At 47.2% G+C, this 23,174-nt stretch overlaps 1 protein-coding gene across 1 annotated transcript; it reads left to right on the top strand.

The window, feature by feature from the left end:
* The first annotated feature begins 3,499 nt into the window (after window positions 1-3,499).
* LOC119440220 (uncharacterized) lies at window positions 3,500-21,297 on the top strand. Its single transcript, XM_037705147.1, has 6 exons — window positions 3,500-3,505; window positions 4,545-4,645; window positions 7,481-7,586; window positions 9,841-10,005; window positions 15,395-15,526; window positions 21,118-21,297. Exons 1-6 carry the CDS (start codon window positions 3,500-3,502, stop codon window positions 21,295-21,297), a joined length of 690 nt encoding a protein of 229 aa, XP_037561075.1.
* Window positions 21,298-23,174: the final 1,877 nt, after the last annotated feature.

A 23,174-nucleotide genomic window follows, 5' to 3' on the forward strand; every position in this document is an offset into this window, starting at 1 on the left:
GTCTGCGTGTTGCCGGTCTGCTGCATGACCAAGTTATACAGCCTGGAAGCTGACTAACAGTACTCAGTATAGCTCTCTTCAAATTTGCTATCGCAATTGATGCTTCGCCTTTCAGGTGAAACTGCGACAACTTTTTATGTTTGAAAAGCTTGCGGCCCCTTTATAGGCAATGCCTCACGACTGCAAGTGTACGAGAAAGGTGGAAGAATCCCAACAATATACTAATTCATAAGAACGAATATAATAAATAATTGAAGAATTGTAGGCGTATCAGCTTGCTTGCAGTATTTTTAAAGTATTCGCCAAGATCACTTCCAATAGAATTTGGGCAACAGTTGAATCGACCAAGGGAACAAGCTGGCTTCAAGAAGGTACATTCTACAATGGATCACGTGCATACCGCCACTCTGTTAATTGACAAATCTGCGGAGTACAATAAACCTCTATATATGCTTTCATAGATTAAGACAATACAATTGATTTAGTACAAATACCAGCAGTCATGGAGATATTGCATAATCAAAGAATACAGAAGGCATATGTGAATATCTTGGGAAATATGTACAAAGATTCCACAGCTGCCTTGTTTCTCCACAAGTAGAAAACTACATACAGGGGTGCCAGGCAAGGATACACAACTATTCCAGTCATATTCACTGCATGGTGCTAGATACGGTCCGCCGGGCGCCTGCTGCCACTGCTTCTTGCCTGGAATGACTCCGTGTCGTACTGCGTACCATTGCTCGTAATAAACCGGTGCACGTGAGGTTTGTCAGGGTCACGTCTCCCTAAGTGCGCTAGCCCTTGTTGACGTTGACCCCACTCCGCCGTTCGCTTTCCAAGAACCACCCAGAAAGGTGGAGGCCACCGTGAATGCTGGGCTGTCATCACGTGCGGGAGAGTGGACGACATGGGTGGGGAGGAACGTTGGAGGAAAAACCGCTTTTAGGGGCGAAGCACCTTAGGTTGAGGCTTGTCCGTCCGTCCACGTTGTCCATGCTCATGGCCAACGTTGACCGCGCCGGAGCCATAGCAGCCAGGAGGGCGGCACGACGCATGCGCACGCAGTCTCCTCCTCGCCAGATCATAGCTCACTTCCCGACCCCAACTTTTCTTCTCTCCGCGGCACGCTCCCTCAATGCCCACGCAAAAGACGTCGAACGAGATTCCATACTAACGAAAGCAGACGTCGTTTGCTTTACCGAAACTTGGAACACGAGACCTCACATCAATGGATTCTTCCCCGTCGTCTGCACAGATGAAGCAGAGCATTCGGCGGGTGGTGTTGGGATGTACGTGAAATTGCCAGAGACCGCGGTGGATCTCGACCTACGGATAACGAGCCAATCTCACAACGACCAACACGCTGCAATAAAATTACCCGACGGAACAGTCGTCATGACAGTGTAATTGGCCCCGAATCTCTCCCGAGGCAACGTAGAAAGGTACATCGATCTTGCCATGCGCGAATACTAAACAAAGTACAGGAACAACCCCTTCTTACTTGTCGGGGACTTCAACGTAGATATGACGGACAGCGACTGGCTTGTGCAGTATATGACGTCTCGATACGCTATACGATACATTTCGTATGTCTGGAAACAACCAACAACAACCAGGGGAACGTGCATACACCTTGTCTTTGCCAACTTCAGGCTAGATCCGATCGAAGATCCATTGCCTCTAAATTTCACGGACTACAAAGCAGTGATAATGAAGGGAAAACGGAATCCAGAACTCAACACGACATACGAGTTATGACAAATAAAACATTGTATAGACTGTACACACGCGTTGTCACTCATTTACATGCGCGAGATGGCAATGTCACGGGTGATTTACGGTAAGAATGATCCCCAGTGCTTTGCCAACTCATGATTCACTTCGTGGAGATCGTGGATTTTTCCTCCGCCGGGCGAACAGGTCTTAAAAAGCCGCAGCGCGGAGGTGTGAGGAGGAAATTCCTCAGAGCTTTCAAGCCAGCGCTCGCTTTGCTGTCGTCTCATGTTTCGCTTTCTGTGTTTTCTTGGCCTAATGTCGGCAAAAATGTGAAATAAACCAAGTTACTTGTTCCTTCACCAAGCGTCAGCACTCTTCCGCATGGGACATCATCTCTGGCCGGAGAGCATTGGAGGTTACCGAACACCGACCTGGTAGAGGGAGCCACCGGGAATCCCGGAGGAAACTTCCAAACTCGGGAATCCAATAATACGTAGAAGCATGCAAGCTATTAGACTGGGAACGCTCAGGAGGGTGTATCAACGGCGAATATCTTAGCAGCCTTTGGTTCGCAAAAGACATTGTCCTGTTCAACAACACTGGGGATGAATTACGACAAAGAAATGATTGAGGACTTTAACCAAGAAAGTGTGAGAGAAGGACTGAGGATTAATATGCAGAAGACAAAGAAAATGTTCGATAACCTGGCAACGGAGCAAGAATTCAGTATCACCAGTCAGCCTCTAGAGTCTGTAAAGTAGTATGTTTACTATAAGCTAGCACAAGACCGGGGCACTTGGAGATAGCATGGAGAGGCCTTCATCCAGCAGTGGACATAAATATAGACTGATAAGGATGTTGATGATTTTGATCTCATGCGCACGCTGGTCATTACAACGCCTGAGTATTTTACAATAATCAAATAAAGTCTTACTACCATGTCGAGAGCAATGCGCTGTTGGGTGGCTGGCTGTCTTCACTGTCTTTCATTAAATTGGAATGTTCGTTGACAGAAAGGCCGGTTTGGCCGATATAGCAACGAGCGCGTGAAAGGGGAAATTCGTAGACAGCATTGTTACAGCAACGAAGAAATTTTTTCATGTGTTTCTAATCACAGACGCGTCCCTACGTGTCTCTGTTATTCTCTTTTTGGCACATATTGAAAAGTTTGCTCTTTTCGGAAGAAAACAACTTTAATGCCTGCCTTGCCCGCTATCTTTTTCATTTGATGAGACACTCGGTGCAAATAAGGAATAACCGCGGTTTGAGACTGCGAGGTTCAATAGCGACGTCATGCCTACAACGGTGTGAAGACAATGGCATGATGACAATGGCATGATGACACTGGTATATTTAGGGCAAAATGAAGATGTCGGAAAATGACGACGAAAACAAGACGAAGATGCAGAGTTGGCAATGTCAACACGACGACCAAATGAAGACGATGGCATCACGACCATAGGATACGCTGGAGCATACGCTGGAGTGACGACGGTGGCATGACGGCGACGGCGTGACGGCAATGTGATATTGGTGCTAAATTGATTACAATGGTATGACGTGTTGGCATAACAGTAATGGTATGACAATGCCGGAATGACGACAACTGTAAGATGACGATGGAACGACCAGGATGGTATGACGACAACTGCATCGCGACGGAGCAGTAATGGCTATGTCTAGTACATGGAAGTCGACCAAGATAGTAGGTATCAGCAAGCGGTATGACAACGGCGCGACAACTATGACGTGATGACGACAATGAAATGACCACGACGTCATGACGGTGAGTGTGTGACGACGACTGCTCGTCAATGACCACGTGTTAGTGTTGGAGCTCACGCCCGCGCTTATGTGCAGCACCTGCTGCCACAAGCGGCCTCTGTTAGCCCTACACCTGGACCTGAATTCACAAAAACGTTCTTACGCTAAACTATTCGCAAGAACCGATGCTAGCCAATGGAAATATTGGCCATATTATTAGCTACGGCCGTCGGTCAATGACAAAAAGCCCTTAGGAACAAAAAGCTTTGTGAATTCGGCCCCTGGTTTGTGTGTGCTGTCCGATGCCAGCCGATTTTATAAATCTTTATGTAGCCAGGAGCCAGCAGAGATGACAATGGTAGGACGGTGACAGCGTGATTTATACATTGCTTTTATTATGACCCACTCGTTCGGTAAGAGCCACCTCGATTCGCACTCTATCCGGTGTTTGTTTGCTCTATATCCGGTATCGGCCAATCGTACAAGATTCTAGCCAGGAGAGATTGAGAAAGAGAAATCAACTATATTATGCAAATAGCTCATTGTCTGAGCCAGAAAGCAGAAAGGATAATATTGGTACGACGGCGTGATGACGACATCTTTCAGCATGACCCACGTATTTGGTATGAGCTATTTGGCAATACAGCAGCCATTGGCAGCATGGGAAAGTCGAAAGAAGGGGCAAGGACATCTTCGCTTCAATCAAACTGAGTCATGTAGTGTTGCGTTACACTTGGACAGCGAGAGGCAGTGCACAGGATCAATTTCGCATCACCCGGCTCTGATATCTTCGTGTGAACTTGAGTTTGTTAATGAGAGGCAGAATGAACAGCCGTATGTCACCAATCATTTGCATCGAGAACACAACTATGACACAGAGTTTGTAACCGGAAGAACTTTGAGAACTGGTTCCCCATGACGGTTTTCATTTGCATTGAACACATAGCGCGGTCATTTTTTTGGGCCTCATTCTGCTAGTACTGAAGTTCAATGATGACTAAACTGTTCTGGTAAGATAATTTAGCGTAATACCTCGTCCTTCTTTCGTTTATCTGTTTCAGGACCTATCGAACGAGATCTACCCCTACCACGGCCTCATCAGATACGACAAGTACAGTGGACAACGGGCTGAGCTGCGTTCACTGTTGGCTAAAGTATCCAAGTACGAATAGCATGTTCCCACCAACATTGTAATACGTGAGACCAGACGTCTTTCAAATACTCAGGTAGTTCACGCTGTCGCCCACCACTTTGTACTGAGGAGAATGTTAAAGTCCGGAGCAGACGCCTGGTAAACAAGCTTGCAAAAGATGAACACATTGAAGGCTGCCGAAAGTTCGTGATACGGAAATCTTTAAAAATAACTCTTCTCGACTCTTCACTGGCTTGGATGCGCCAGGTATAGTAGCACAGCCGTAGTAGCACACGTGTACAGCCGTCCGAACAGGTCTTAGATCCAGGTTGCACGACTCGGCCACGAAGTAATTGATTTTTTTTTCGCGGCAAAGCTGTTCAGGGGAGTTCTAAAATTGTTTTCATGCATCGGCAGTGAAAGCCCTTGGCGGCGTGGGACGGTATAAAATAGTCATAGAAGAGTCACTAACGCGGTCTGCGTCGGAGCCCCGAAATTGCCCTGTAATACTCTGACATTGGTGAATGAATTGTTGAAATCTTTATTGATATTAAAAGTAGCCGTTAGGCTCTGGAACTCTTAGTCAAGGACTCCGCTAGTGAATTTTTCTGGAACTTCTTCCACTTGGTGGAGTTGGTCGTGCTGTACCGCCATCTAGTAACATGGCGTCGGATATAATCGAGGGTATAACAGTGCTAACTTTCGATATAACTGAGTATTCCAACATGCTTGTGTTTAGCGAATTAATTACATCGTGTGAAGTGGAGCGTTTGCAAAGTCATGGGTATAGAGTTAGGTCAGAGGAAAAACAGCTTCTAGGACACCTGATGTGTGTGAGAATTCCTGGACACAACTTCTCCGTTTCGTATGTATTAGTTACCCGGATTAGCAGACATTTGCGAAGTTTTTTTTTCTTATGAGTGCATAGCTTGCTTGGCTCATTCGTCCGTTTTCGAGGTTGGTAGCCAGACTTTTTCTACCTGCGCAAAGGGCACGTGCTCACGCGCAAGCCAATTGCAGGGCGCGTTCGGCCCCGAACGCCATGCGTGCATTAACGCAAGAGCTGTGTGGTGTGCGAAGGTTTTACGCGTTGCGTAGGGTAGTCGCGCTTTGTCGCGTCTGTTCATCGCATAGGCTGACGGTTGCTGGAACGCGTTCATCGCCCAAGTCCGCTGCGCGTTTCCTGTCGAGATGCGCCATTTCGTCGTGCCGGATCATCACAGCTTCGCTCGCAACGGCACCGACAGTGTGTGAGATCTGCATGATCTTAAACGTAGTGGCCGACGTAGTCTCCCACGTCTGTTGAGTGTAACTAGCGTTCAAGAAAGCGCAGGTGCGCCACCTTTGTCATGCCATCGTTGTCACACTGTCTTCATTCTGTTGTTGTCAATCGGTCTTGATCATGCTGCCGTAGTCGGCGCACCGTTGTTTCTATCATCTTTGTACCATAATCGCCGCGTTCGCAGTAACGCTGTCGTGCGGTCTACCAAAGCAATCTTCTTTCTGGGGTTTTACGTGCCAAAACCAGTTCTGATTATGAGGCACGCCGTAGTGGAGGGCTCCGGATTAATTTTGACCACCTGGGGTTCTTTAACGTGCACTACAACGCAAACACACGGGCGTTTTTGCATTTCGCCTCCATCGAAATGCGGCCGCCGCGGCCGGGATTCGATCCCGCGACCTCGTGCTCAGCAGCGCAAGGTCTACCAAAGCAAATCGACTGTAATCTGTGTCGTCCATCAACAAGTACCACTATCGACGTCAGTAGCATAATTCGGCAACATGGCTCGTCTGTACTTTTGATTACGGAGATCCGCCGAAGCTATTCGCTTACTTTGACAATCATCTTCGATGACTTCTGCAACAATCTTATTTTTATTTTTTCGAAATCATGGCAGCTACTGGAAGACCATCTTAGTGAGCAGTGCGTCCTATACGTGCGCGCTTTAGGTGTCATTCATAAACAAACAACTACCGAAATTTGTCGTAGCGTTATGGCTATGTGTTTTGAGGTCTGCTTTAGTATTATAGCTAGCACATAGGTTTATCTAACACCCGTGCAAAGTAACGACGAAGCCCGTGTTCCAGCCATGTAAATTGTAACTCCGTGTGGCGCAACCAGAATAATCAGTGCTTACCCGAAAGGCGCTGCAATTCCGCTCAAGGTTTGTTACGTCGGCTCAGGTTCTCGACGTCTTTACATAGGGGGCCTGTCCGTGTTCGGTAAGGTGCGCGCAGAAAATGAGTGCTTCAGCCTGCGAAGCGGCAAGCAGGTGGCCTAGCATAGCGATACTGCCATGCGTGTCCCGGAGAATTCGAGATAATACGGAGTCATGAGCATCTCGGCTAAAATAAATCATTAAAAATAACTTGCCTGTCAGTGGAACAAAGTGGGATTGAAGATCGGCATGGAGTTTGGTGTCTATTAATGCATCAGCATTGTGAGTTAAATTGCAACCTTAGCGTAAATGTAATGCAGCAGGTGCTAGTTACTTTTCAACTACAGTATCTCTTACGAAACAAATTAAAGCAGTTGTTCTGAGAACTAACTATTAATAATGCAGTGCTGTTGTTTAGTGTAGGCACCCGGGAATTCGCTTTTGCGAGGTGTGTTCATTTGTAAAAACACCGAGTGACTAATTATTGGTTCTGCGACTCATCACATCGGTCTTTTTGAACAGGCCACTAAAACAAATCGCCCTATAGATTGAACGAAATGCGCTGAACAAACGGCACTTAACCACGCTCATGAAAAAGACTGAAATGTTGGCATATTGATGCCTATATTTATGAGCATAGTTGTGGGATGAGGGCTATTATTGCACTTAAAGTGATGCATTGCTTATTTGTTAAACTGTTTTGCAGCATGCCGCATATGACATTCGTGTTCCGTGTATCTGGCCTCAGCCGCACCTTCACGCATCCTTATTTCAACAACTTATACATGGAGAACTTAAATCAACAAAATTTGGTGAGTTTTTCTCGGCTGTCTGTCTTTCTCAGATTATTGTTTATTTCGCAGATTATTATTATTGTTTCTTGTACAGCGTTCTCAAGGAATCTGCTATGTCTTCTACGCACTAAGGTAGACAGTAGGTGACAAATACCGTGACCTCAATGTACATGACAAAATAGTCTCCCTCAAGGGAACGAGAACAACTGAAGAGTGCAGACACTGTGACCGTTCATAACAGAATGCCAGGTTTGTTGTTGGGCAGGTTCGGAAGTCTGCGATTAGTAAAATTATATATAGATTTTGCCTCTCGTAAAAACCATCCGCCTAACCTGAAAACGGGCAAGGTTGAAAGCCTCCTTGCATTACCCTTGAATGGGATGTACGCGGGAGCATTGTGGGTTTGACCAGCCATCTATCGCCTTGGAGCTATAAATATTTCCTAATATTTATCACTTGCTGTCGCGCGGTGCGTTGCTCACGGTATACACCTGTCAACGTCAATTCCCATTGGAAGCGAAGCTTGAAAAAAAATTATGGGGTTTTACGTGCCAAAAGCACGGTCTGATTATGAGGCACGCCGTAGTGGGGGACTCAGGAAGAACTTGGACCACCAGTGGTTCTTTAAGGTGCACCTAAATCTAAGTACGCGGGTGTTTTCGCATTTCGCCCCCATCGGAGTGCGGCTGCCGTGGCCGGGATCGCGAAGCTTCTGACGAAGCCTTCGCGATATCGCAGTGGCTTAGGAGTTGCTATGCTGAGCTCGAGCTCGCGGGTTCAATCTCGGCGTCGGTTACTGCTGCACTTTGATGGGGGCGGAATGAAAAAAACGCTGGTGCACTTATCGTTACAATTATTGTACCCATTTTGTACGTTACAGAAAACTTAACCTTAACAGATTACCTGCGTTAAAGAACATCAGGTTGCAAAACTGATGCGTAGTCCGACACTACAGCGTGCCTCATTATCACATCGTGATTTTGGCTCGTAAAAACCTAGAATTTCTTCTTTTTTAATTTAGAGGTTTTGACAAAAGCTGTTCAATACAAATTGTCCGCGACATGGACTATGCCGGTCGTGGGAGTTGCAATTGAAGAGCGACTGTGGAAAGAACGGACGTCGGTGTGAAATAGTTGGCCTGAAATTCCTAAAGAAGTTCTCACCTGAAGTCGAGATTGTGCGCCCTTGACAAAACTCACTGATGAATCGAAAATTCTCGATCTTTTCTGCAGCTGCACGGTTTTTATAACTGAAGATGTGCAAAATTTGGTGAAACCAAATTTAAAAACAATCAGAATCAGAATCCACTTTATTTGCAACAAACAAGTTGGGTGCCCCCAGGCAAAAAGCTGTCGCAGACAGCTTGACAGACAGGCCACGCATAGTATACTGGCACCCGAAAGAGCCAAACCAAACCAATTTTTATTTTGTTAGAACAAACTAACATTCTTATTCTAGTGATTAGGTATTGTGTTGAAAGTAAAAAAAAAGAAAACGAAGTAAAAAATAGAAAAAAAACGAATTCGCTACTTTGACGCACCGTCGGCAGTTTCACGAGCATTGCGCTGTGCAAGCGGGCAACGTATCCTCCGCAAGCTTCAATAAAAGTGGAAATGCAGTAGGGGGGACCGCGTGGCAGCAACACGGTAACAGAACACACACACACACACACACACACACACACACACACACACACACACACACGCACACGCACACGCACACGCACACGCACACGCACACGCACACACACACACACACACACACACAAACACACACACACACACACACACACACACACACACACACACACACACACACACACGCACGCACGCACGCACGCACGCACGCACGCACGCACGCACGCACGCACGCACGCACGCACTCATATATATAGAGTGACCGATATTAGTAGGTGGTTTAGCTTCGTTCATTGCTCTAGCGAAATCTGAGCAAAATAACCATACTCAAAGTCAGAATCTATTACTTACATTATACTGCCGCTTAACTTAGGCTATATAATTTCTGCCTTATTGCTTAAAAAACATATTTGTGACAGCAATATTATTTGTTAAATATAAGTTACTGCATATTTCACGGCTACAAATACACCGTCGGGTGGACTAGATGTCCTGCTGTCCTCACATATTGTTTTCTACTGCCGATTTTCTGCAAAACCTCAACCATGCTGCGTTTGTCCTCTTTGCACGGACGAAAACACCAGGAATGCTTAATCTTCTACGCTACGTAAAGATCACGCTTTACTATTTCGCAGAGCTGGATTATCGACGAAGACGTGGTCCGGCCGCTAATGACAATTGACGGTCGCAAATCGGTGGCCCTGTCCATGAGTCTTATGGCCAGGAGCTGTCCAGAGAACACCATCATCAAGGCCGACACCATGAGCGAATGCAGCGACATGCCACTGGACTTGACACGAGTAAGTCACTGAGCCTGGTAATTCGATCCTCGTCATCTTGTAGCCCTTTAGAACATAAAGTAGCGTTCCTTGCGAAAAATCGATCGATTGAACCTCGTGCATTGGAAGCTGTCATTTGAAATATCATTTGATTATCTCCATCGGAGATAATGAAACGAAAGATGACATGACAATGGAAGGAATGTTAAGCTCGATGAATTAATTTTATAAGCATGCTGTTGGCAAAATGAATGTCGTGAACAGTGCCACTTAGGCTCAATGTTCTTGCTTTACCGGTGCTTTTTTTGTTGGCTACGTAGGTCGGAAAAAATCAGGCAAGTTTGCACTCGGTCGTGCAAAGCTTAGGCGCAGCGAATCTTACTGGCTACTACTGCTAGGTATGAACTTGGTTGCTGCTAGGTCTTAACTTGGTTCAACTTAACTACGCATGTAGGAAGGTATTCTCGAGCGATAATGTTCGGAGGTACGTTCCCTTTCGCGACATTTCGCGTGAGTAGCGCTGGACGCGTGGGCGCCTACGAGCGACTGCGCTCCTGGCATGCCCCAAACGCAGGCAGTCTAACCAAGTTTGGTACAGTGCCAAGAAAGCTGTCGCTTGCCGACGCCGAACGCGCTGGAGGCTAGCCACTCGATATCAATCGGCCATCTTCGCTGTGTCTTGAGGTGTGCGCGGCCTAGTGCGAGCTTTCGCCTTTTTTTCCTCCTGGCTCAGCGCGCCGCGGAGAGAAGAGAGGCAGGGGTCGGGAAGGCAGAGAGCTGGCGAGGAGGAGACCACGTGCACGCGGTCTTATCCTCCTCCTCTTTTCTTTTGGGTTTCCATGGCTACCATGGCTACGCACCACAAATTACCGATGGCTTTAACAGCTTCGCTGTTAAAAAACAACTGTACTATCAAACATGCGTATAGTTCGATATGTGCGTGCATAAGCGCACAAGCCTAATGACATCGCATAATCCAATGGCGCATAAGCCCATGACATCCGGTCAGTGTGTTGTGCACTTTGCATGCTCTTCGTAAACTGTTAACATGTAGGCTCACTAAAGTTCGGCGTCAGAAGTGAGCAAAATGTTCTTCCGCGAAAACTGTACAGCCTGTGTACTTTCTTCCGTCGGCGGTGGCGTGACAGGTTCGCCGAGAGTATTCCACGAGGTGGTAGCTAGATAATGGTTAAGCCACACTTGCATGTTAGCTCACTTAAATCCAGTGAAAGTATTCAGTGACGACTTAGTCCGTCAATCATTCTGGTAGATATAATTCTGAGAAACAGCAGCGTACACGACTCCTCTGTGTTCCTTTAAAGAGTCCCTAACCATCCTCTCATAATAAAGAAAAACGATCGTGTGGTCCTGTTCTGCATTTTTACGGTCCCTTCTTCACATATGCAGATCCCAGTATGCTAATGCATGTGACGTAAGAACTATAGACTCTGTTGTTTAGTCCATACACCGAGAAATCATGCAGTCCCGATCCTTCTCCTAGCACGCCTTTACCATGAAGTCAACGCCGATTCTTCGTTGTCATCTCACTTGCCTGCCATGCGCACTCAACTAAGTTGTCCTCGTGTAGCGTGTTTTGCACTCAGTGTGCGACGGCAATAGTGAAGAGCCGAGACACGCGGAGTCCTGATAAGCGGAAGTCGATGTAGTTCCAAGCAAACAAACATTTCGTAGAAAGGCGAAGCATTGATTGCGATAGCAAATTAGTAGACAATTATACGAAGTAAGGATAGTAGTTCTATCGGCCGTAAAACGAGTAAACATAGGCATACTAAATCAATGAACAAGCATGGTGTCACGCGGGCACAAGCAAACATGAACACATCTCACTCGATGACCGCGGTAACTCGCTGTCAGAACGCTGGAATGAGGAAGTGCGGCAGCAGAAGCGAGCAAACTGACCTTCGTGCTGCCTCTCGCATCAACGCGAACTAAACATTGAAAACATAGCGCACGGCGTACTCTGTCACCGTCACAGATGGCTTTCGAGATAGCGCGGCCCAGATGCGCGTGGTCGTGCCCTATGCAGGAGCCGCCTAAGTAAACCCCCCCCCCCCCCCCCTTCCTTGCGTGCGACGGAAGACGGCGTGCTTCCTCGCCGCTTTCCTCCCTTGCATGCGCGAGATAGAGCCACTATCACCAGATCACCCTCGCACGTTTTCACTCGCTCATACATCATACGGCGCACGGCGATGATTTTGTCGCCCGTGGACTTTATACAGAATCTCACGGCGACGGCACAAATGCACCTGTAGTGTCCATGTAATTGATATCGCAATAAAAGAACGCTAACGTAAAGTTCAGTACTAGCGTATTGTATCCACGTTTTCTAGAGAAGTATAAACAGAAGTTTGCATAGGCGAGAGGGAAACAACTCGCTCTTCTTCAAGCTCGGAGTGGCATCGGGGTCCTCGACAAAGAAACAATGAACAGAACTGTTTTGTTATTCTAGTAACTGTGCAAGATGCGTCGCCAGGCTTCTTTGCTCATAATGAGGGTCAGTTTTTAGGGCACCGAAAGCAATGACACGCTGGTATTTTCTCTCTCTGGTGTCCTTCCTTTGTTGTGCGCGCTGAAACCTTGCATTGCAAATAGCTAGGCAGGATTGTTACCCTATATAACGTAATGCCAGAAACGTCCCTCTTACGGAGAGCGAAGGCTACCTAAGACAGGAAAGCCAAAAAAGGTCGCAGTTTCACCCGAAAGGCGAAATATGGATTGCAACAGCACATTAGTAGAGAACTATACGGAGTAGCAATACTAGTTTTATCGGCTGCAGAAACTTGGACATATTCGCTTGCTAACTGAAATAACAAGCACGGTGTCAGCGCGCACAAGCAAATATGAATAGATCACACTCGATGACCGCAGACAACCACTGTCCAAACGCTGGCGTAAGCAAGCATCGCCGCTGCAGCTAGCGAAGGTTCGTGTGGTCTATTGCTTCAAAGGAAACTGAGCGGCGAAAGCACAGCGCATACAAATGTAAGATCCGTGTGGAGATCGCTTTCAAGATACGGTGCGCCCGACAGCCCGCAGCGGCGCACAGTACAAATACGAAGTTGTTGGCAGAGTAGAAGCTGCAACCCCTCCCTGCCGCACTGCTTTCCCGCTTTCCTCCTTTCGCTTGGGAGATCGAGTCGCCAGTTCTCATTGCGCCCGGTTGCAAGATGCGCATTTGATGCCGCAGCACAGCGTCGCCTTCCCCTTCCTCACTCGCATCCCCCACGGCCTTTCGCGCGACGGAAGAAGTCGCGTTTGCGCTCCGCCGTGCGTTCGCTCTGCGTGAAAGCGCGCATCCCTCGCGCGCTTTTACTCGGCGCCGATTTTATCGCCCTTGGACTTTATACGGAACCTCACGGCGACGACGACGGCAGAAATCCTATTGGATTTCCCACGGCCCGGCCGGGTAGCACAGTTTTTTTCACGGGCTCGTGCCGGGCACGGGCACGGCGTGTGCTTTTTGACTCGGGCCCGGGCCGGGCTCGGGTTTTTTGACGCGGGCCCGGGCCGGGCTCGGGCTTTCTGGTGGTGTGCATATAATGCGCAGCGAGTTATTCTCGGGTGTATCAACTCTGAAAACATTATTTTTCAGTCTCGGGCCAGGTTCGGGCCGGTTTCGAGTCGGGCTCGGGCCGGGCTCGGGCCTAAGGTAAAGGGGCGGCGGGCCGGGCCGGGCAGGTAACGTAGATTATTTCCGAGCCCGGGCCGCGCCCGGGTCTCGCCATAAAAGTTTTGATCGGGCTCGGGCGGGCCGCCCAAAGTAAAAAGGGGCCCGGGCCTGGCCCGGGCTGAAAAAATCGGCCCTCTACGCCAATCCACTACTGTGAAGGTGGTTGGTCAGCGAAGCTGTAGATATGTTGACCCTAACGCAGTGCAACCTGTCAAACACCAATCCCAGGATGTGCGCCTATTACGCACATTGCCCTTCAATGTTATATAGTATGAGCCAAACACATGGTTCAATGCAGTTTACAAAACCGTAATAACGCGATAGCGTTAAGGGCCCTGCGTCGCAGAAAATCAGGCGTCGGCGTCCGCCGCCAAGATAATTATTCCGAACCACCAAGACCCCGCAGACCTTCCGCGTGGCGCAGACGGCTGGTGAACCAATTCAATTTCTCAAAGTAAAATGCGTCAGAAAAAACGTAAATTACGACTTAACCACAACCTACAGGTATCTCAGCGTTTGTTGTGATATGAATATACAAGAAAAACTAATTCTGTTACGCGGAAACTCAAACTCAAACGCCTCTTCTAGCATTTCTACCATTCATACAGCGGCGCGACTCGTTCGGTGGTCCTTGAAAAAAAAAAAAACACAATCCAGATGGCGGTTGCCTCCTCGACAGCGGTGCGGCGAGGCGAAGGCGCAGAAAAAAAAGCGGCAGTTGCCGGGAAGCCTGACAAACAGTTGGGGATCTTTGAATGCTATGGCGTTCCTTTCTTAAAGGCGAAGCATAAGCGTCCGCCAAATTTTTATTACTTTTAAATGACTGCTATAACTGCTGTGGGGAAGCTACGATACGCACCTTGCCGTTTTCCGTCCTTATTTGAGATGTTTTTGGCCAACATTAAATCTATGCATGACCCGTGTACGCTAGTTGGTTGACTTGGATTGTTAAAGTAACCAAGGCAAAACACTTCTACGAACTGGGTGAACCACTGCTTTGTTTCGGCTTTACGATATCTACGTTAATGTCTCCGACAACGACCACCAGCGAAGGATTGGCGGCAGCGTACACTACGTTGATGAAGGCAGAATTTCGCGCGCCTCGTCATCAATCATGTGGTTTGGCGGCTCTCTTTTTGTGAGTTTCGTACCGAAACGAAAGCTGTGGTGTATTTTCGCTTCACGCCTCTGTTTTAAGGGTGTATGAGCCATTGCTCCTGGCCCTTCACTGCTGCAGGGATCGGCACACCTGGGTTTTCTGTCGACATGACGGACGCAAAACATCACAGGATCCTAGCGATAAACAGCTTGGCTGTCAAAAGGAGACGGGCTTCAATTACCAGCTCTAGATCCTAGTGACGTCATCATTTGCGCAGCGCTTATTCGGGACAGTTCGATAATGTATTAAAATCTACAATAGGGAAACCTATAGCAAGTTCTGAGAATATTTGATCACTAAAGATGCTTCCTAAATTCACATATACTTTGGAGTTCGTGATGTGCTAAATAACATACTGACTTGCGGTCTGGTTCGAAGTGTAAAAATTGGAACTTCGACATTACTCTTCTCTAATAACGAACATTATTCATCCAGTAAAATGCATATTGAGCCTGCAAAAAGTACTTTGTCATACTAAGCTATGTTACCCATACACACTACAGTGTGCCTATAAAATAACGAATTCAGACAGGTTAAAGCTTACTCTACCTTCTTCACAGATCTGCACGATATACCCAGCCTTTCTTCAAGCCAACCACTGGTCAGTAATGACACGGCGCTACAATGGCGCACATGATGATGGACTCACAAGAGACGTTTTTTTCGAGACCAGCGATACATTTTCAACTAAGGTTGGTGGAATACTTGCTCTCATCTAGTGCGCAATGATTAGGAAAAAATGTTTGAAATCTCCAAGCCCTGCAAGCATCAGCCTGAATCTCAGCTTAGAAGAAAAAAAATTCGCTGAGGTTTAACTCTTGTAAACCTATATAGTTATCACGAGCGAAAGATCTGCTTGCCTTGGTATTGCAAAGACTATGCACACACTGTTTCATTATTGCACGCTTCTGCGCTTCGGAAGCTTCTTTATAACGAGCTAACCTCTGGCCTCCCTTTGCTACGGAGTTTCCGCAGCCAACTTTGCCTTTGCTTGAGATTTCACAGCCTGCCGTCTAGCTTATCTACTGGATGATTGGATTCAGCCTGGCAGCTTGCACTCAAGCGCATGCACAGACAGCCCAGCCGGCGCGCCACCATGGCGAGACTGAGGGTGTGTTCCAATACTCGCCTTAGACGGCTAAATAGACAGCTAAGTGGACGGCGGCTATCTTAAGTCTCGTTCCAATTCTCACGAAGATGTCAAAATAGACAGCATCGCGAAGACAGCATCGAAGTCAAGAACGATGCAGGCTACTTTCCTGTCTAAAGAAGATGGCGACTGAGCAGGACGCTTAGAAACTCGACGGGAAGGTTGTCTGCACGCACCAAAACGTAGACACGCTTTTCTATACCCTTAATGTAAGTCACATCATGTTTTTCATAGGTTCGCAGTCAAAAATACTTAAAATACAGAACTAATGTGTGCTTTTCTCAACTTTGTTTTTGTCGCCACGAGGTGGCGTCACGTCGCAGAATAGTCTTCCAGACGGCTCGAAACGCGTTCCATTACTTGTCTTCGAAGCTGTCTTGGGTGTCTTCGTAGACGTAAAAGTAGACTGTCTACGATGATGGAAAGAATTGTAACACAGCCTGAGTGGCCAAGCGCCGGCGAAGCAGCAGTTAAACCCTCGCCTAGTCACGTGGTAAAGGAGCTGCGAGGCTCCAAGCGTGCGCAGCTGCGACGCCTCTGCGTAGCGGATCACGTGACGTGATGTCACACCTGCCACACTTGAGCTCCGGCGGCTCAAGGTCATTTCAACCTTGCGACGCATGGCGTAGTAGAGCTTTCGCTCTAAAATCATCCTGACCATATTTGTATCACGCACACTTAATAGCTCTGGATCGCCTGCCTTATCAGAGGAAACCAGAAGCAATCTGTAGTAGAATTGTTTTAGAACTTTATTGTTCAAATTATATCTTACGAACTAAAATAAACAAATAAGTTTTGATCCAACGCAATCAAATACGGAGGCTGTCCAAGTGCTTTGGACATATCCTGTGAGGTAAAGCTGTAGGTTCAAATTATTAGAAGCCTTTAAAAGAGCAATGTTTGCTATTGTTTTCATTTGAAAACGGTCTGTCACGGAGCTATGTTGCTTCGTGTGCAGGTTATTTTGATAAATAAAAGATACGATGTTAAATGTCATCGGAAAAGACGAAGTTGCCTGTAAGCCGCACAAAAACAAACTATATTCAGAACACAAGACATCACAATACAGCGAAGGAATAAAGCTAATGTTCATTAGTGCACCAAGTTGGGCTAGTTGGTTGAAGTTCATATTGGAAAGATTTTAACTGCGTTATAAACAGGGACAAAGGAGGACGAAAAAGACGTGTTGGCGCACGTGTTGTCTTTATCGTCCTCCTTTTTCCCTGTTTATAGCGCAGTTAAAATCTTGCTAATGTTCATGCAAATGTTCAAAAAACACAAAGGGACTCCTTCACCTGCGAAGTGGTCGAAGCTTTCAGTCAAGGTGATGAGAGCGGGACGTTGCGCGTGTTGCGGAGTTGGCAGAAAACGAAGAAAGATTAAGGAGATGTATACAAACATGTTAGAATGAAAAACATGTGTAGCATACCTCATTAAAACAAGTATGCTAGATGAATATTTGTCACCGCCCTGTTTCAAAGGGGATGCCAATAAATCATCATCAGTAGCCCATCATCAGGGCAATACAGCGTGGAACCTGGCGTGGAATCTGGCAGTGGCCGGATTCCCTGTCGACGTTCACCGGCCCGAACTTCGCTGAAGAATAAGAGACGCCGCCCAAGCCTAGGCTATATGCCCTTACGGCGTTCGCTAGAGACAGGCCTTGGGAGGGACTTGATGAGGTGCCTGCGTGCAGGTGGCAGCCTGTTACGACTGCAGGTTAGGAGCTCGAGTGGCGGCTACTCCTGCGCACAGGACGCCATCTTCCATCTTCCGCCGCGTTTTCCTCGCTCGCTGCGTTCTCCCCGTATCCCTCTGTTATAGTTTTTTTTTGTTACGCTCAACCGAGGAGATTGCTGATTGGCAGTCTCACAGGGATTCTGCTTGACGCAGCTGCGCGTCATTTTGTTCCTCGACGGAATTTAGTTGGAGCGCTCCCGCCGCCGTTTAATACCTGCCAATTTTCCCCAATTTGTCCTAAAGTTTACGAGTTCGGACTCGTTTTACGATATTACAATTGTGGCCTCATGTTTTATGAAAACTAACGTCTGTTCGCGTATTTGCTCGTCGGTCTCCGAAACTGCCCTTGGAATTCTTCTGATGGAGAAATAACGCAAGAGAAGCACTTGCTTCGAGTAAATTTATAGATATAAGTTCCTGAAAGAGGCGAAATTGGCCACAGCATAGTCGCTCATGAAGGTACTGTGATCAAAAACCAATATTGTACATGTAAATTATTTTACTAGTGCTACTTGTCAAAATTTACAGAGGGAAGGTTGTGGCTGCCTGTGGGTAGTGTCTAAAGGTAAATCATCGTTACTGAAGCGCATCGGTATTCCTGAAAAGGCGCGTGTTCAAGGCAAGCTTAAACTAAATCTTACATTCCACCCACAGGACAAGAAACATCGTCAGCCTATATTTATGTACACTACAGGTCGAAGGCCTCTCCATATCTCAGATTACCCCTGTCTTGCACTAGCTGATTTCGATTTGCGCCTGCAAATTTCCTAACTTCATCACCCCACCTAGTTTTCTGCCGGCCTAGACTGCGCTTACCCTCTCTTTGTATCCATTCGGTAACACTAATAGGTCGACCGGTTATCCATCCTGCGCATTACATGGCCTGCCCAGCTCCATTTTTTCCTCTTAATGTCATCTGGAATATCAGATATCTCCGTTTGCTGTCTCACAATACATATGTGCACACAATTATGTAGACACTTTCCTGGTGCCATTGTCAGATGGGAAAAGCACTTGGCACCCGTAGGCGATGCGCCCCAGACCTTACAGGCACTCAACAACACAACATTATTCGGTACGTTGATCGCGGCACCTCCCATTACACGGGTTGATTGGATACGGAGGTTTGGTTCAGGCCAACTGTCGTTTCCGGACAAGGGGGACGCTGTGAAGCAGCACGAAGTAAGTTTTTGCGCTCGGGCTCGGCGGCTCGGCACGGCGTGTGCTTTTTGACCCGGGCCCGGGCCGGGCTCGGGATTTTTGACGCGGGCCCGGGTCGGGCTCGGGCTTTCTGCGAGTTATTCTCGGGCTTCTCAACTCTGAAAAACATGTATTTTTTTGGTCTCGGGTCGGGTTCGGCCCGGGTTCGAGTCGGGCTCAGGGCCGGGCTCGGGCTTAAGGTAAAGGGGTGGCGGGCCGGGCCGGGCGGGTAACGTAGATTATTTCCGGGCCCGGGCCGGGCCCGGGTCTCGCCATAAAAGTTTTGATCGGGCTCGGGCGGGCCGCTCAATGTAAAAACGGGCCCGGGCCGGGCCCGGGCCGCAAAAATCGGCCCGTGCAGTGCTCTAGTCTAGACAAATAACCATGGAGACCACAAAAGCCATCCCTGCGGCGACATGACCACTGTCGCATGCGCCGTAACCGATTCTGCCTCTGGGTTTCCCAAAAACAAACGAAAACACATTCAACGACTGGCGTACGCGGCGATATCGAGCGTCCTTAAATGCACGAATTACAGCTTGATGCAGAGCTGTCCTCCTTACTCACTTACAATCACAGCAAGGCGGGCGCACACTTCGAGAAACTTCTCACCTTAGTGGTGCCAGTTCCGGGTGAGATGGAACTGGACCGCCTTCCGTAATTTTGCGAGCAATTCACGAACTCCCGGCTCGCGCCAGTCCCCCGAAAACTACGCTAATCACAGTGCGCTAACCAAACCTCATATGAACACTCAACAAGAAGAAATCCACAAGCGAACCACGACTGCGTTATACGATCGTACAAATCTCATAGTGATACATTTTACTACTCAACCCCCCGGTTGGGATTGAAATGATGTATCTACTACGAAGCCCTATTGTTGCACTGAAATATGTCGGTGAAGCTGAACATGCTGCGCGCGGGAAGGTTTACGAATTTTCGATTCATTTTGATGTTCCAATTTGATGTGCTGGTACGACTGTCAATTGACGGCCGACAGTATTACAACAGCATCCATACAAGTTCTTTTTAAATTGGACAGTAGCATATTTGACGCTGCATGCATTTTAGGTTATATTATATATTTATTCTATACCTGTATACAACCGTACATATTTCTTCAAACAAACAGCTGGAGAAGACGCTAAGAACTACAGAACGAGCGATGGAATGAAATATCATTGGTGGATTATTAGGAGACAGGAAGGCTATGGCATGCCTTAGAGAGCAAATTGGTGTAGCCAGTATCCTGACTGAGATAAGGAGAACGAAATTGAGTTAGGCATGTCATGTGTAGCATAGAGCTGTTGGTTTGTATTAACAAACAAAAATAAGAAAAATAAATACAGCCCACATCAGTTACTTCTTCGGCTTTGTACAAACATTACATCGACAACAGCAGGTTCGGACAGTGGAGACCGTCATCTCTTGAACAATAACTTCATTACGATCCAAAGAGAATGTCGGCTGCTGGGTACACAAACTCCGCAGAATCTGTCAACTTGCAGTATTGCGTGCTAGCAGAGTGGTTAGCGCATCCGGCTCGTAGTCTGTACATTATCCAGGGGTGCACGAGTTTGATTACTATGTAGGGAGAAGGGGACTAACTTTTCTTCGTCTTTACTTCACCGTATAGCGAGAGTGAGGATGAGTATGATGTGGTGATTCTGACGATTTGAAAACGATAGTGTCAGCGCAACGGAAAGGAATGACGGACTGAAATGTTCACAGCATGCACGCACACACATGCACCAGGGTTCATCGTTAGGTCAGTCACAGGGGGTCAGATAAGTTGGTGGACCTCGTAGGAATACACGGACACCACGGGAGGCTTGCGAACACGCACAGAAACTACGTATGTATCAGTAGGTCTCCATTTGTGTACACGACTTCGGGTATTCTTTACGGCTGGAAATTTCTGAGTCGACTTTCTGGCCAAGCGGTGAAGCCGCCTAAATGAGCTTGTCTGAGGAACACCAACGTTAGAGTTGCTGTTAACAATATTGCCGAGGTCTGCGGCCTATGGGGCCGTCAGTCATATTGTTCTGTGTACTTTTTTTCCCTTGCGGTATTTCACTACGTAGACAAGAAGGGCCGCGTTAGGGGTCCCATTTACAGAACAGCGTATTATACATGTGCTGTTCTCACGCAATTTCTAACGCCCGCGGTCGCTCACATCCGTTTTCGTTGCAGGCTTATATGATGGCGAAACAAATAAAGCGGAGCGGCGCCGACCCGTTCACATTTATCCTGGAGAGGTATGACCTGGAGCCTCAAGAAGAATCTACTATGAGCATCCAGAGGGAGACAGGAACGTCCTTTGCGTGGCCAAGACGTTTGGCTTCACGAACAAGACGAAAGCGAAGCTCATGACATTGTTATATAGTGACCAACAAGTATCCGGCGCATACCCCAGCACTTGATTTCAACCATTGACTCTTGTATCGGCGAGCATCTGCTCGAGCATTTGTAGCATTATTACGCCCGTGTTTGTGCTTCAGCCTGTGTAATTGTTCTCTTCATATTGTCCCAGCAGCTCCACCAAAATGTCACTGGTATAAACTATTTACTAGATGTATTTACAGGAGATAGACAGACAGCAGCTGAGAAGACAGAGAGGCTGTTGCCACTTCGTCCTCTTCTACGTCGTCGACATTGTCTGCTTTCCTCACCATAACAATATGTTGGCTGTGAATGTCGAAGTAAATACCTGAAAAATCACACTGTGTGTCTTGGCTGCTTGTTTTTGAGCAAGAAATTCATGAGTCATTCCAATCTGTGAAGATGGATTACCAGTGAAGCTGTTTAGCACACGGCACAGAGGTGACACAGAATTTTGAACAAATGTACGAACATATTTATTGTCCTGATCGGTTATCATCGTGACGATAGATACGTACACACATTCTGGTATAACCTCCGTTATTAAATGCGCCCCTCACGTAAGACACTGAATGGCTAATACCTCCTTCAGCAATGGCTCATATCCCGTAAATAAAATAAAAATTTTCAAATAAAATTTTAATGCGGCCTCCCCATTACGACAGCAGATGAGAAGGAAAATTCTACGCTTGAATGATGAACGGCAACAGAGCCAGCTCTGGAAGAAGACGATGAACGCGCGCGCAGTGTTACAAGCGCGTCGCGCGGTTGCGCGCGCCAACGAGCCAGCTGTGGAAGAAGACGACGACGCTGGAGTCGTTGCTGACGATGATAGTTTTTATTGACGGACAAGATAAAGGCACGGGACCCTAGCCAAAGACTGCTTCACTCTAAAACATTTTGCAGTTACCGAAGCTCCATTGTTGCTCAAAGTTTGCATAAGGATGGCATTTTCACCCTGATTGTTCAATGTAACACTTCGCATTGTTACTTGCCTAATTTGTCAAGAAATAACTGCGAATTCGTGTTTGTGTGCACCACTCAGAGATACCCTAGCGAATCTTGAAGGCTCCTTTCTGGCGTATTACAGATATCCGAAAATGTATTAAGCAGTGCTCGTTAATATGGTTACATAATATCCAGCTTGTCTATAAAATAATAATAATAAAACTGAATAAAATGTCCTCGTATGACGTGCTGTTCAGCAATACTAATATTTATACCTCGAGAACCATACTTCTTATGCACACACACATGGTTCATGAGCCAATCACATGAAGAATGCTTCGATGTAAGCAGACTTCCACTGGGGTTGAGTCTGCCTGTATGTTTCTTGAAAAAACCTGCAAATATTTGCAGAAAGATTTGTATTAATTACTAATGGGTCCAACACGCGCCTGACATGTCACTTCTGTCGCCTGCAATAAGGCGGAGGATGGCCTTCGAGATTTGGTTCCAATTACTGCTCGTGGGTGCACTAGCGAGGCACAGATGAAGACAAATTCGCAGTTTCTGCTTGGCAAACTAGGCAAGTAACAACGTGATGTGCTTCGGTGAAAAATCCAGACTACAAAAGGTGACCTTTCTGTAAAAGTTTTGTCCGATTGTCCGAACAAAGCTGCGGTAAGTGGGAAAGCTTAATGACTGATCAAAGCTTCAGCGCAATGCAGATGTGAATTGTTTTGAGATCATTTAGCATGCGAACTTAAAAATAACACCAGCCAACGGAAGCCGCAGGATTTACTAGGATAAGGTGGAGGGTGCAGGACCTCGGGTGCGGTCCGTGGATTGTGGCTGCCAAAACGTGTTGAGGTGTGTTCGCGTACAAGACCGGCTGTCCCAGATTCTCACCTTTCCCAACAATACAC

This window comes from Dermacentor silvarum, chromosome 2, assembly GCF_013339745.2.
Source record: "Dermacentor silvarum isolate Dsil-2018 chromosome 2, BIME_Dsil_1.4, whole genome shotgun sequence".
NCBI classification, from domain to species: domain Eukaryota; kingdom Metazoa; phylum Arthropoda; class Arachnida; order Ixodida; family Ixodidae; genus Dermacentor; species Dermacentor silvarum.